This window comes from Armigeres subalbatus, unplaced genomic scaffold (genome assembly GCF_024139115.2).
Source record: "Armigeres subalbatus isolate Guangzhou_Male unplaced genomic scaffold, GZ_Asu_2 Contig2056, whole genome shotgun sequence".
NCBI lineage: Eukaryota > Metazoa > Arthropoda > Insecta > Diptera > Culicidae > Armigeres > Armigeres subalbatus.
In genome coordinates, this window is record NW_026942898.1 from 15,570 (window position 1) to 29,041 (window position 13,472).

The 13,472-nt window shown below is 42.7% G+C and overlaps 1 protein-coding gene and 1 long non-coding RNA gene across 2 annotated transcripts; one reads left to right on the plus strand and one right to left on the minus strand.

The window, feature by feature from the left end:
* Positions 1-5,501: 5,501 nt before the first annotated feature.
* Positions 5,502-7,924, minus strand: LOC134203687 (THO complex subunit 1-like). The gene is made up of 4 exons (XM_062678553.1): positions 7,778-7,924; positions 7,036-7,713; positions 5,999-6,973; positions 5,502-5,935 (listed from the first exon to the last, which is right to left on the minus strand). The coding sequence occupies exons 1-4, from the start codon at positions 7,817-7,819 to the stop codon at positions 5,570-5,572; spliced, it is 2,061 nt and encodes a 686-aa protein (XP_062534537.1). The 5' UTR covers positions 7,820-7,924; the 3' UTR covers positions 5,502-5,569.
* Positions 7,925-11,770: 3,846 nt separating this feature from the next.
* LOC134203686 (uncharacterized) lies at positions 11,771-13,128 on the plus strand. Its single transcript, XR_009977673.1, has 3 exons — positions 11,771-12,015; positions 12,132-12,333; positions 12,742-13,128. It is a non-coding gene; the product is annotated as an uncharacterized LOC134203686 (long non-coding RNA).
* Positions 13,129-13,472: the final 344 nt, after the last annotated feature.

Below are 13,472 nucleotides of genomic sequence, written 5' to 3' on the forward strand. Positions count from 1 at the left end.
TTCCCTTCGAAAACCTCCACATGCCAGATTTGGTTTCATTTGCTTGATTAATTCTTGAGTTATAATGAAATTGATGTTTTATTTGTATGGGAGCACTTCTTTCCAAAGAGGGGAGGGGTCTCGAGCCAACTTAAGAACCTTCCCCGGCCCAAAAACCTCTACATACAAATTTTCACGCCGGTCGGTTCAGTAGTTTCCGAGTCTATAAGGTTCAGACAGACAGAAATTCATTTTTATGTAGGGGGAATGACGGCTTTGGCAGGTTTTGTTCTATTATTGTCAGGGGGGTTTTTTATGACTGATTATGCTCAAATTTGGCCTAAACATTCTTTGCATATCAAAGAATATTGTGGCCAAATTTCAAAAAAATCGGTCGTCAAAAACCCCCCTGCCAATAATAGAACAAAACCTGCCAAAGCCGTCTTTTCCCCTATATAGAAGATTAGAAATAATTTCAAGTTATTTTTGATTTACATTTAAGTTACCTCTTCTTGAAATTTCAGGATTTACGGAGCTAATATGATAATTGGAAATTCAAAGTTATCGGGAAATAGCAGCAACATCGTTTGAATACTTTAAAAGACTAATCTGCAGAAAGAAATGTCTGCTATTACAGGCATATGATACGTTGTATTTGGCTATCACATTATCGAAAGGTTTCTCTTGACAATCCTTTCAGAAATGCCATGCATCCTTGAAGGTTATGTTGGATAGCTAGAGGTCATATGCACACTTTAAAAAAAAAATACTCGCAATGCAATGCAACGCATAAACATAAAACCCAGATTAATCCACCTAGCGGTGATGGTGCCTTTCTCGACCTTCGTAAAATGTGTTTGCTTGAAAGTAGATGAGCTAGTAGCTAAGAGTAAAAAAGAAAAACTTCTAGGCCGGAAAAACTTGAAAATCGGATTATTTCAAGCAAAGATGTTGTAGATCCAGTTGAGAACGCGAGATCTCGGTTCGGTTTTCAACTTGATCTACAATATGCTAAGGCTGTGAACCATTCCACCGATTCGTTTAACTTTTAGTTGAAATTTGACACTTCGATGGTTATTTTCCCATCGTGGTTAAAATTTTACTCCGAAGTCGACCCATTTGAGTTCTGACAGATTGATAGTTATTCGGAAGGAAATGGATTTGGCGCCAATTTTCTCGCGAACAAAGTTTAACTATCGAACTGTCAAATCTAACCATGCTCCGGAGCAGGGTTATTTTTAACCACGGCGAAATAACCACCGAACTGTCAAATTTTAACTAAAAGTTAAACGAATCGGTGGAATGGTTCACAGCTTAATAAGAATTTCGACATTTTTTTTCCTTTTCCAATCTTTTTGATGTACATACCCCTGTTTTATTTTACCCAGTTATATATTTTAAGTATATCACATTTGGATGTTTGTTAAACTGAAGCTCTGACTGCACAAAAGAAAACGGAAATGTCATTCCCATCGAGCGAGCGGAGGGCAATATTTGTTATGATATAAATCTCATGACCGTCCTTCTGCCAAACTCCCGTATGAAGAGGGAGGGAAGTGTATCAGTGTGGAAGCATCCGATGGTTCGTTTTCGGAGAGAAATAATAGCCTTTCGGTACAACTTTGTAGCACAAGAAAGGCAAAAAGTATTTTGGCCATATTTTCTAAGGTCCAAGCTGGCCAATTTTCAATAGAAAATAATAGAATAGGATTCCGCGTCCAATGCAATTTGTTGTGAGTAAATCGATTGAGGGTAAGTGCATTAAAAATGAGCTAGACTTTTTACGAACTTTTTATAACATAAAGCATTTTGGCCATAATTTTGTGCCCATAGTCCGATCTTCCAAATTTTCAATAGAAAACAAAACGACAGGATCCCGCGTCTAATGGAATTTGTTGCAAGTACATCGGTTGAGGATAAGTACCAAAAAGGTGAGCTAGACTTTTCGCACTTTTGGTGCGCGCACACATACATACACACACAGAGACATCATCTCAGTTCATCGAGCTGAGTCGATTGGTATATAACACTATGGGTCTCCAGGTCTTCTGTAAAAGTTTGGTTTTGAGCGAACATTTAGCCTTTTTGTATACTTTGTAAACAAAAGGCAAAATGGTGTTTCGGCCATAACTCCCGATCCCATATTTCGATCTAGCCAATTTTCAATAGGAAACAATGGGACAGGAATCTGCGTCGAATGCAACTTGTTGCGAGCAAATCGGTTGAGGATAAGTGCCCGAAAAATGAGTGACATTTTGCGGTTGAGGTTAAGTGCCCGAAAAATGAGTGACATTTTTACGCGATTTTTTCGTATGAATTTGTATTTTGGTCATAACTTCTGATCCCATAGTCCGATCTGACCAATTTTCAATAGGAAACAATGGGACAGGATTCTGCGTCGAATGCAACTTGTTGCGAGCAAATCGGTTGAGGATAAGTGCCCGAAAAATGAGTGACATTTTTTACGCGATTTTTTCGTATGAATTTGTATTTTGGCCATAACTTCTGATCCCATAGTCCGATCTGACCAATTTCAAATAGGAAATAATGGGACAGGATTCTGCGTCGAATGCATTTTGTTGCGAGCAAATCGGTTGAGGATAAGTGCCCGAAAAATGAGTGACATTTTTTACGCGATTTTTTCGTATGGATTTATATTTTGGCCATAACTTTCGGTCCCATAGTTCGATCTGGACAATTTCAAATAGAAAACAATGGGTTAGGATTCTGCATCGAATGCAATTTGTTGCGAGCAAATCGGTTGAGAATAAGTGCCCGAAAAATGAGTGACATTTTTTCGTATGAATTTGTATTTTGGCCATAATTGGCCAATTTCAAATAGGAAACAATGGGACAGGATTCTGCGTCGAATGCAACTTGTTGCGAGCAAATCGGTTGAGGATAAGTGCCCCATAAATGAGTGACATTTTTTACGCGATTTTTTCGTATGGATTTATATTTTGGCCATAACTTTCGGTCCCATAGTTCGATCTGGATAATTTCAAATAGGAAACAATGGGACAGGATTCTGCGTCGAATGCAATTTGTTGCGAGCAAATCGGTTGAGGATAAGTGCCCGAAAATGAGTGACATTTTTGAGTAGTTTTGCGCACACACACACACACACACACACACACACACATACACACACACACACACACACACACACACACACACACACACACACACACACACACACACACACACACACACACACACACACACACACACACACACACACACACACACACACAGACATCACCTCGATTCGTTGAACTGAGTCGATTGGTATATAACACTATGGGTCTCCGGGCCTTCTATAAAAAGTTTATTTTTGGAGCGATCATATAGCCTTTACCGTATACCTTTAGTATACGAGAAAGGCAAAAATATTGAAGAATTAATGATTTGCTGATAAATAAAAGTCAAGATTTGTTAGAAATTCTTCGGTTACCTTAGCATCTTGTGCCTCCTGCTCAAGTTAAGTAAACAGTTGTCTTCTTCATGTTGTCTAAATATTACGGGCAGTTTATTATTTTACTTGAATATTCTTTGTTCAATCAAAATCTCAGCCATTGTATTTGTTCTGTTAGTCTGTTACTTCTGTTATTTATTCAATCAGCATTGAATCAGCATGAAAATACTGTTCCATCTCCAACATTTCTCTCGACAGAGTCCCAAAATGACTGTAACCATGCCCGTCCTATCTCTCACATTGGCTCATCTCTCATTTTGGCAGCACAAATGTCAATTTATAGGTGATAGCACATCTAAAAACATTTTTGTGCGTACTGAAAACGAGTTGTGTTTTGGAGTTATGTTCCTCCGGAAGTGTAATTTACTTTAGAAATTAGATTCGTACGCAATTCACCTTAACCAATTATATGTGTGGCTGAGAATCAAGGGAGCGTAATATCCTTCGTGTTTAGCATTTCTAACCCAAGATATATCATTTTTTCGAAGTTAAAAAACATGATAAAATATATTAAACTAACTTAAACTCATCTCATTACGCCCAGATATGATCAGAGCACTAGATATGTTCAGTACTCATGCAAAGTCGTAGGAATTCTAGGGGGGGCTAACTTGATTCTAGGTGGGGCTATAGCCCCCCCTAGCCCCCCTGTAGTTACGCCAATGGCGATCACCATCCTTAATGCCGCCTACAAAGTGATATCCCAGATCATCTTCCGACGTCTACCACCATTAGTGAATAAGTTCGTGGGAAGTTATCAAGACGGCTTCGTCGACGGCCGCTCGACAATGGACCAGATCCTTACGGTACGGCAAATCCTTCAAAAATGCCGTGAATACCAGGTCCCAACGCACCATCTGTTCGTTGATTTCAAGGCGGCATACGACAGTATAGACCGCGTAGAGCTATGAAAATTATGGACGAGAACAGCTTCCCTGGGAAGCTTACCAGACTGATCAAAGCAACGGTGGATGGTGTGCAAAACTGTGTGAAGATTTCGGGCGAACACTCCAGTTCGTTCGAATCGCGCCGGGGACTAAGACAAGGTGATGGACTTTCGTGCCTGTTGTTCAACATTGCGCTAGAAGGTGTCATGCGGAGAGCTGGGTGTAACAGCCGGGGTACGATTTTCAACAGATACAGTCAATTTATTTGCTTCGCGGATGACATGGACATTGTCGGCCGAACATTTGCAAAGGTGGCAGAACTGTACACCCGCCTGAAACGTGAAGCAACAAAAGTTGGCCTGGTGGTGAATGCGTCAAAGACAAAGTACATGCTTGTGGGCGGAACCGAGCGCGACAGGGCTCGCCTGGGAAGCAGTGTTACGATAGACGGGGATACCTTCGAGGTGGTCGAGGAATTCGTCTACCTCGGATCCTTGCTAACGGCTGACAACAACGTTAGTCGTGAAATACGAAGGCGCATCATCTGTGGAAGTCGGGCCTACTACGGGCTACAGAAGAAACTGCGGTCGAAAAAGATTCGCCACCGCACCAAATGTGTCATGTACAAGACGCTTATAAGACCGGTTGTCCTCTACGGACATGAAACATGGACAATGCTCGAGGAGGACTTGCAAGCACTCAGGTATTCGAGAGACGGGTGCTTAGGACCATCTTTGGCGGTGTGCAAGAAGACGGTGTATGGCGGCGAAGAATGAACCATGAGCTCGCCCAACTCTACGGCGAACCCAGTATCCAGAAGATAGCTAAAGCCGGAAGGGTACGATGGGCAGGACATGTTGCAAGAATGCCGGACAGCAACCCTGCAAAGATGGTGTACGCTTCCGATCCGGCAGGTACGAGACGGCGTGGAGCGCAGCGAGCGAGATAGGCAGACCAGGTGCAGAACAACTTGGCGAGCGTGGGGCGTATCCGAGGATGGAGAGATGCGGCCTCGAACCGTGCATTGTGGCGTCAAATTGTTGATTCAGTGTTATCTGTTTAGATGTTAACTAAATAAATGAATGGCTTTTCCCCTCATATGAAACAGCTTTACTCACGTTAGGGCTGTGATACACCACGAAAATGAAGCTATCCTCGGGTTGCATATCCACAATAAATTGGCTTTGATTTATATTTTCTAATTCTACTTGAAAATCTCGAACTTACCCTACTCATCAGAAACTTCTTCGACCTTGTCATCACTGAGCGAGGCAATCATCTGTTTGACTGCTTCGGCTGCGGTCAGCATTTCCAGTCCCTCCAGAATATAAGCCAGTTGATCTAAGCTGGCATCCATGTCGTCTTCGAACCACACTTGCAACAAGTGCCGACACTGATCCCCGACGGTTGCATTCTCCGACTCAAAGTACTGAATTTCATCGCTATTGTATCCGAGTTTGGTGGCAAGCTTTTTCCAATCCTTCCCAATGCTAGGCGCTAGCTCAACCATCTGCGCCTTTGTCACGGTGATGGTTTTATGGGTGTTCTTGTCCTCCGGAGTGAGCTGTTCCGTTTTGAGCAGCTCCGAGTCCATCTGGAGAATAAGTTTAGAATTGAAAACCACTGGAAGTGGATTAACAATAGTATAACAGCTTACCTGATCTGTTTCTTCTTCGCCGACGAATGCCTCACCTTCTGCTTCATTCTGGTCGTTATCGTTCTGTGACGGAATGTCATCCTGTACCACCTGCTGCTTAACGTCCACTTTGTCCTTCTGAATCTTCTTCCTGACACTTTCCAGATAGTCAGCCACCTTGTACGAAGGGCTGTTGAATAGTGTGAAAAAATGCGGTGACTGTCGAGCAAGCAATCTCAGGGCTCTCCATTCGAATGAGGGATCCTGTTTTGCCTTGGAACCATCCAGATAGGCTTCCAACGAAGGTAGAAAGTTGCGATCTTCCCCTTTACAGGCCTGCAAATTATCCGGACATGTGTTCCACAGACGGGTTAGCTCGGGATTGCCCATGAAAAATTTACCCTGTTTGGTAGAATCTCGTATCAGGTCGCCGAGAGGCTTGCGATGGCGCTTCTGGGGTAGCCGAACCGGCGGAGAAGGATCTTCGACGGAGGCATTTGCTGTGACAGCAGCCCCCGAAGCGGAAGCCGCTTCTGGGCGTTTAAATTCTTTGCAGCCTTCGTTTTTCCAGCTGTTCCATAGTTCTTCGCGAGCCAACATGTGGCGCACTGAATCAGCAAACTTCTTCCCATTTGGTGGCGATTCCTCGATTAGCTTGTAAACAGTTATCTCCGTGTCCCGCAGCCAGTCGATTTGGACTTGCGTGAGCAAATGATTGTCGGCTTTGAACTTGACGGTAGAATTAAGATACTGGAACAGAATCAGCAATTGTACTAGCACTGATCGACGAAAGTTTGAATCCGACAGCTGCAGCGAAAGCAGCTTTGGATTAGTAAGAAATTTAGCGAAAAAGTGGCCAGAATCACGGATCTGCTCTTCTGGTGGAATATCCATTGGTGTGGGGCTTGACTTGCTGCCGGATGCATTACTATTGGAAGACGAACGATGTTCTTCCAATTTGAAACTGCTGAAAGCGGACAGAACACTTCCGGCATGCTAAAGCGAAACAAACACATTGTAGGGTATTTAAAAATAGAAACCAGAAAACTTTTACTTACCGCTGCAAACATCTTCCACTGCACCTTGTTATAGCACTGATTCGGATTCCGGAAGAAGTCTTGCAGAGCCCAAAACTTGCAATATAAGTTATAATCAATCTTCAACTGGCTTCCCGAACCATTTTCCTCCAATCCATCCAATTGGTCGCCCATCTCACTTCCATCCACACCGTACTCCGTCACATTTTCCAGATTAAACTCCGAAATGATGTTCAGCCCAGACCTCTCGCTAAATGGGAAGAATTTGGCCAAAAACAGTAGAATCCTTCCGCAGAAAACCGTATTCTGCGAACGAGACAACCGCCGCAACAGATCGTTGCACATACGCAGCAAATTGTGCTTACAAGCGGTAAAGAACAGCTCCTCCTTCCACGTGGCCACGTTGTTCTCCACATAGGTGAAAATTTGTTCGCATTTGTCCAGCGTTACAGCATCGAAAATGTCGCCCAACAGAACAACCGGAATCGTCGCCGAAGTCATTTCCAAGCGACATGCTCCAACCGCAAAGTTGATGAAACCTTCGATCGCCGGAATGTCATCCGTCTTCGTTAGCAGCAGATTTCGGAACGCTTGATGCAGGGCCGCTTTCTTATCGTTATCGCTGCAACCCTTCTGTCCGTCGTATTCCGCTTTGAGCTGGTCGATTTCGTTCACTTTGTACGCCTTGTTTAGGGTGTCCTTTGGGTGGGAAATTCATGCGGGATTAGCATTTGAGATACACCAATCAGACTGTGATGCTTACCGTGAATAGATTGAGAAGGAATTCGAAATTAGGCGTAGTCATTGTTAAGCGCTTATTTAACTTATTTTAAAGTGTAAAATATTTAACTTTCAAGGAAAACGCAAGAAAATGTTGGACGCCGCGAGCAGATCACTTTCTCGAATTGTAAACAATAATAAACAGCTGTCAAAACACATCAAGGAAGTGAAACACGAATTACACGTTTATTTGAAATGACAGATTTTATGTTTAAAAAACAACCTACACGAACACGCAAAATAATCCAAAATTAAGTCTTTTTCAATTAACTTGACAGCAAAGTGCAACCACTCAAAATTGAGTTTTTCAGCAAGAGCTCAATTTTGAGTTATTTTGAAAAACCTTTGGTTGAGTGAATTTTACTTTTTGTCAAGGAGTCGACTTTGAGTGAAAAGTACTAAAAAAGCTGGTTTCCATTCATTTCAATTTATTTATTTATTTAGTCTACATTATAGATAGAGGAATATATCCAGCTTTCCACGCTCGGTAAGGGCGGCTTATCGGTGTTTCTTTCTTTTTTTTTATAAGGGAGAATGCATTTACACACTAACCCAGCACACGTATGCATTGTAGTTGCCAAACTACCACACGGAAGTGTACTGGAGTGTCGGACTCGACCGTACCGGTAATACCGACTAAACTCCCTTGGGCTCCGCCATCGTTTCCCCCAGAACTACCTCCCAGTACTACTTCTGGGGGATGGCAGTACTAAACGTACTCGCTCATTCTCGCTCACACAGGCACCCGTCCCATGTAACTCTAGTGCTCGCTCTATCGCACCCTCAAACACACCCTACATACTCTGTTGCACCTCTGTCACCCAAGCAACCAGAAGTTCAGATTTTACTTAAATTTACTCTTAACCGAACTAATTGGTTCACTATGGTTCACATCAAGTTCCAAGCATCCTTAACGAAACTTTAAAGTTCACTTTTACGCTCCCACCATACAAAAAATTACTTAAAATGAGAGCTGATTAAGCCTATGGATTTCCTATCGAAATCTCGGACGGATTATCGTCGAAATCTCTGACGGACATGCGTCGAAATCCCTGACGGAATTTCGTCGGAATACCTAAAGGTTTTCTCCTGTCAGAAGGCAAGTTGCATTCCCGTCGGAATCCCCAAAAGATTCACGTTGAAATCCTGGACGGAATTATGTCGGAATCCCCGAGGGATTTATGCCAGAGTTCCTGAAGAAGTATTATCGTAGTCATCGAAGGATTTCTGTCGAAATCACCGAGGGATTCAGCTCGGGATTCCTGAGGGATTATTGCCGGATTCCCCGTAGGATTCACCTTGGTTTATTGTCGGATTTTCCGAAGACTCTCTTCGGAATCTTATGAAGAATATTGGAATCTCAGAAGGATTACCGTCAGATTTGCTGGACAATTACAATCGGAATCGCTGAAAGATTGCTGTCGACATCCCTGGAGGATTTCCATCGAAATTCCTGGAATTTCAGTTCAGTCCTTTAGGAATTTCAACGGTAATCTTTGAGGGATTTCGACAGGAATCCTTCAGTGGTTCTGATTGTAATCCTTCAGCGAATTTGACGGGAATCCTTCAGCGATTCCGACGGAAATCCTTCAGGGATTTCTTCTAGGCTTTCAGTGGGTTTATTTCAGAAATTCGGAATTGTTGGAGGATTCATATCGACTCCGTCGGGAATCCTTCAGGGATTTGGATTTCAATTGCATCTTTCTTCGATGCCGAAGGGAATCCGTCTTCGATTCTTCAAAGAATTCTTCTGAGTTCCAGCTGGAATACTTTTGTGATAACGAGAAGAATCGTTCCTATAGAGGATTTTATTTGAAATCTCTGAAGGATATTATTTGATATTTGTGGAAAATTTATTTTTAATCCTCCGAGTATTCCATTTGGAATTACTATACAGAGAATTTGATTTGGAAGTCCTGGAGAAATCTCTTTGGAATCTAAGGATTTTATGTGGTATCACGAGATGACTGCCTTTGGAATACTAGGACGACTAGATTTAGAATATAATTAGAATTTAGAATATAATTAGAATTTAGAATATAATTAGAATTTATAGAATTTCCTCTATAGAATATTTCAGTATAGAAATTTCTCTAGGTGTATTTTTTTATTTAAGTATTTGGTTTGGAATTGTTACAGGACTTGGTTTCGAATCCCTGCAGGATTTGATTTTGAAATCTTGAAAAACTTGATTTTTATTCTCTTGAGGATTTGATTTGGAACCCCTGAAGGATCGATTTGGATCCCCAAAGGCCCAAGAGTATTAGTTTTGGGAGAGTCCTATTTGGAGTTCCTTCAGTTCTCTGAAGGTCAAAACAAATACACCGTATGAAGATTGGCCCTATGTTGTATATGTTGTAGGGTAAAATGCCCAATAGTGGACCCCCTAGTAGCGAAATTTTGCTCTTCTTGGCATAAGGAGTGGAAATTAAAAAAAAAAAATTAGCGTGATATCTAATATCAAGCTCTGCATCTCCTCTCTTCCTCCACGATACATACATAAAACACTCAAATACTCGCCGTTATTCGTTGAAATTAACATTTTAAAGTCTGACTGAATTCGCCCTATAGGAAATTGCTTTCCTATAGTCGACATTTCGTTTGATTTTTATGTTCCGTTTCGGGACGTTCTTCTTCCCTATTATGGACTCCCTATTATGGAATATTCCTATAATGGACACTCTTGTGTTTATTTTTTATAGAATTGTAATAGATCAACTAATTTTACTTTCTATAGCATTTTCAATGTATGTAGTCAAATCATAGGAGTGTAAGGTAGGTTCTCCCGATGGAATTTCATAGCAAAATGTTTACATTGTGCTGTAATAATGCAAAAACGGCTGGAGGGTCCACTATTGGTTGGGGGTCCACTATTGGGCACTTTACCCTATACATTTATCATTTTTTCAGATCCTGGATAAACTCAATTTAAGAATTGTGGGCTACACCTTTGACGACACGGCATTTTAACTGTCTCCATGCTGCCCCGGATCTGAACGGCGTGTTCGAGCAGACATACTGCTTCTGTAGACACTATCACGCTAAACAAACCTGACACGACGGCCCTCCGACGAGACAATAGGTTTGCGCAGGCCCAATAAGCCGCCTTCAAAAACAACCATTACGAACGACATAGAAGATAATAATACGACTCGATGCAATCGGCAACGATCTAGGCGACGAATAAAGGATCACGATTGGAAGTTTGGAGCATGGAACTGCAAGTCGCTAGGCTACGATGAATTACATCTCCCCAACTTCGACGTCGTAGCGCTGCAGGAAATCTGCTGCACAGGACAGAAAGTGTGGAAAAGCGGGCATCGAGCGACTACCTTCTACCAAAGCTGTGACACCACCAACGAGCTGAGAACCGGCTTCATAGTGCTGGGCAAGATGCGCCAACGCGTGATTGGGTGGCAGCCAATCAACGCAAGGATTTGCAAGCTGAGGATAATAGGCCGTTTCTTCAACTATAGCATCATCAACGTGCACTGCCAACACGAAGGGAGATGCACATCTGGAGCATACATACGATGGATACCCACTGCGGGACCTTAAAATCGTCATCGGTGACATGAACGCTCAGGTAGGAACGTCAACGGCCAACGAAGCATAAACTTCGCAGACTCCCGCGGAATGGTGGTCCGAAGCATTTTCGGAATATCCACAAGGCCACATGGAGATTACTAATCGAGAAACGTAAAACCAAATCGACCAAGTTCTATTATACGGCATCGTTCTAATCTTCTCCGACATCACGAACGTCTGCACTTATCGCAGTGCGAATATTGAATCCGACCACTACCTCGTTACAGTATGTTTGCGCTCAAAACTCTCGACGGTGTACAACACACGTCGGAGTCGTCCGTCGCTGCTAAACATTGGGCGGCTACAAGACGGTAGCCTTGCCCAAGACTACGTGGACCAGCAGGAAGATCGAGACTGTGACTGAGATGGAGCAACTGTACCGCGCTAATAACGCACGAAAGTTCTATGAGAAGTTAAACCGTTCACGTAAGGGCCACGTGCCGCAGCCCGATACATGTATAAGGATATAACCGGGACCCTTCTTCCAAACCAGCGTGAGGTGGTCCAAAGGTGGCGGCAGCACTACGAAGAGCACCTGAATGGCGATGTGGCAGACAACAGTGGTAATATGGTAATGGAGCACGCGCGCAGGACATGCGACTTTCGGATCCGAATCTCCAAGTATGCGGGCAGGTATGATACAATCGATCGGGACCAGCTCTGGCAGCTAATGCACGAAAACGGATTTCCGGATAATCTTCGAATTTCCGGATGTTGTATCTGTTGTATACATATATCATTTTTTTCAGATCCTGGATAAACTCAATTTAAGAGTTATGGGCTACACTTTTGACAACACGGCAATTTAACTGTCTCCATGCTGCCCCGGATCTGAACGGCGTGTTCGAGCAGACATACTGTAGACACTATCTTCAAGAAGTCGTGATGGATCCACCAGGACAATGTGCAACTTATGCTTTCCATAATCTCCATGCTTGACGTCCCTCACAGGTAACTATCACTGCAAAAGATATTTTAGTTACCAGATAAAGATTGTCGCTGTCCGGAACATCTTTTGCTGGCGAGGATAGGGGAGCTAAATGTCAAAGAAGGAAAATCCATACGATTTGACAGCTTGGTACCCAACATGTTCCGGACAGCAGAACAAAGGGAACCGAAGCGACAATCTTTATCTATTTGAGCTTATTCTACGAGTCGAGTGACGTGAGGTGAGTCGATTTTAGCAATTCTCACGTGAAGTGACCATGTTATTCAAATGGGGCTATACGACTCTTCTCACGTCATTCGAGCAATCTCACGTCACTCCACTCGTAGAATAAGCCCAAGTAACTAAAATATCTATTGTCACTGCAGAAGTAATTTGAGTGATCATGAATCAATTAACAAACCTGTTTGCAGGGTCTGGCAGCGATTCCAGACTGGCTGCTACTCATCGCCGTTTTAAAATGCAGTGTGAATTTTAATTAGGAAAAATAAAATAATACAACTTCAACAATCGAATTTAAGGTCTTCTCTTTATAAATTAATGAAACGAAGAAAACTCAATTTATCATATTCGTTTGGCATGCATACAATACATAATACAACCGAGTACATCGTACTGCCTTACATCAAATTATTTTACATCGCTTTAATTACGTCGCTGAATTTTGTACATCATGGAAAAAAATACACCTGCGCTGTTACTCACGAATTGTCGTGTACATCAAAACAGTGTAATATCACAGCTCTGACGGAATAGTCTATGTGCATCTGTTTCGAATGTAATATTCAACAACTGTTTTTGCTGTGTACTCTAGTCATTCGACCTAACACTCACTCTGGCATCTCTTGTGGGACATTTCACTTAAGTTCCCACTTCTGACATACCATGTGAGTCTGACTCACCTCGCTCATACCATATGAGACTAGCTCAACTCACTCAACTCATTCATTTCGTACCATGTGAGACTGACTTGGATGCTCACCCACACTCCTCTGCCACGCCGCGGGGTATCAGTAGTCATAGGAACCAACATTCTTGCGCTACTCCCAGCGCGGCGTGTGCAGTCCTTACATGGGCACCTATTCATTCACACTTCTGCCATGCTTCGAGGTGACGATCTCGGTTGCCACCCACTGCGGTTGCC

What these genes read in the sequence shown, in the direction of transcription:
- LOC134203687 (XM_062678553.1), bottom strand. Translation starts at nt 7,819, where the DNA reads ATGACTACGCCTAATTTCGAATTCCTTCTCAATCTATTCACG. An exon ending in AGTGGAAGATGTTTGCAGCG is followed by an intron (nt 6,974 to 7,035) that starts GTAAGTAAAAGT and finishes GTTTCGCTTTAG; the next exon opens with CATGCCGGAAGTGTTCTGTC. An exon ending in GCGAAGAAGAAACAGATCAG is followed by an intron (nt 5,936 to 5,998) that starts GTAAGCTGTTAT and finishes CTTATTCTCCAG; the next exon opens with ATGGACTCGGAGCTGCTCAA.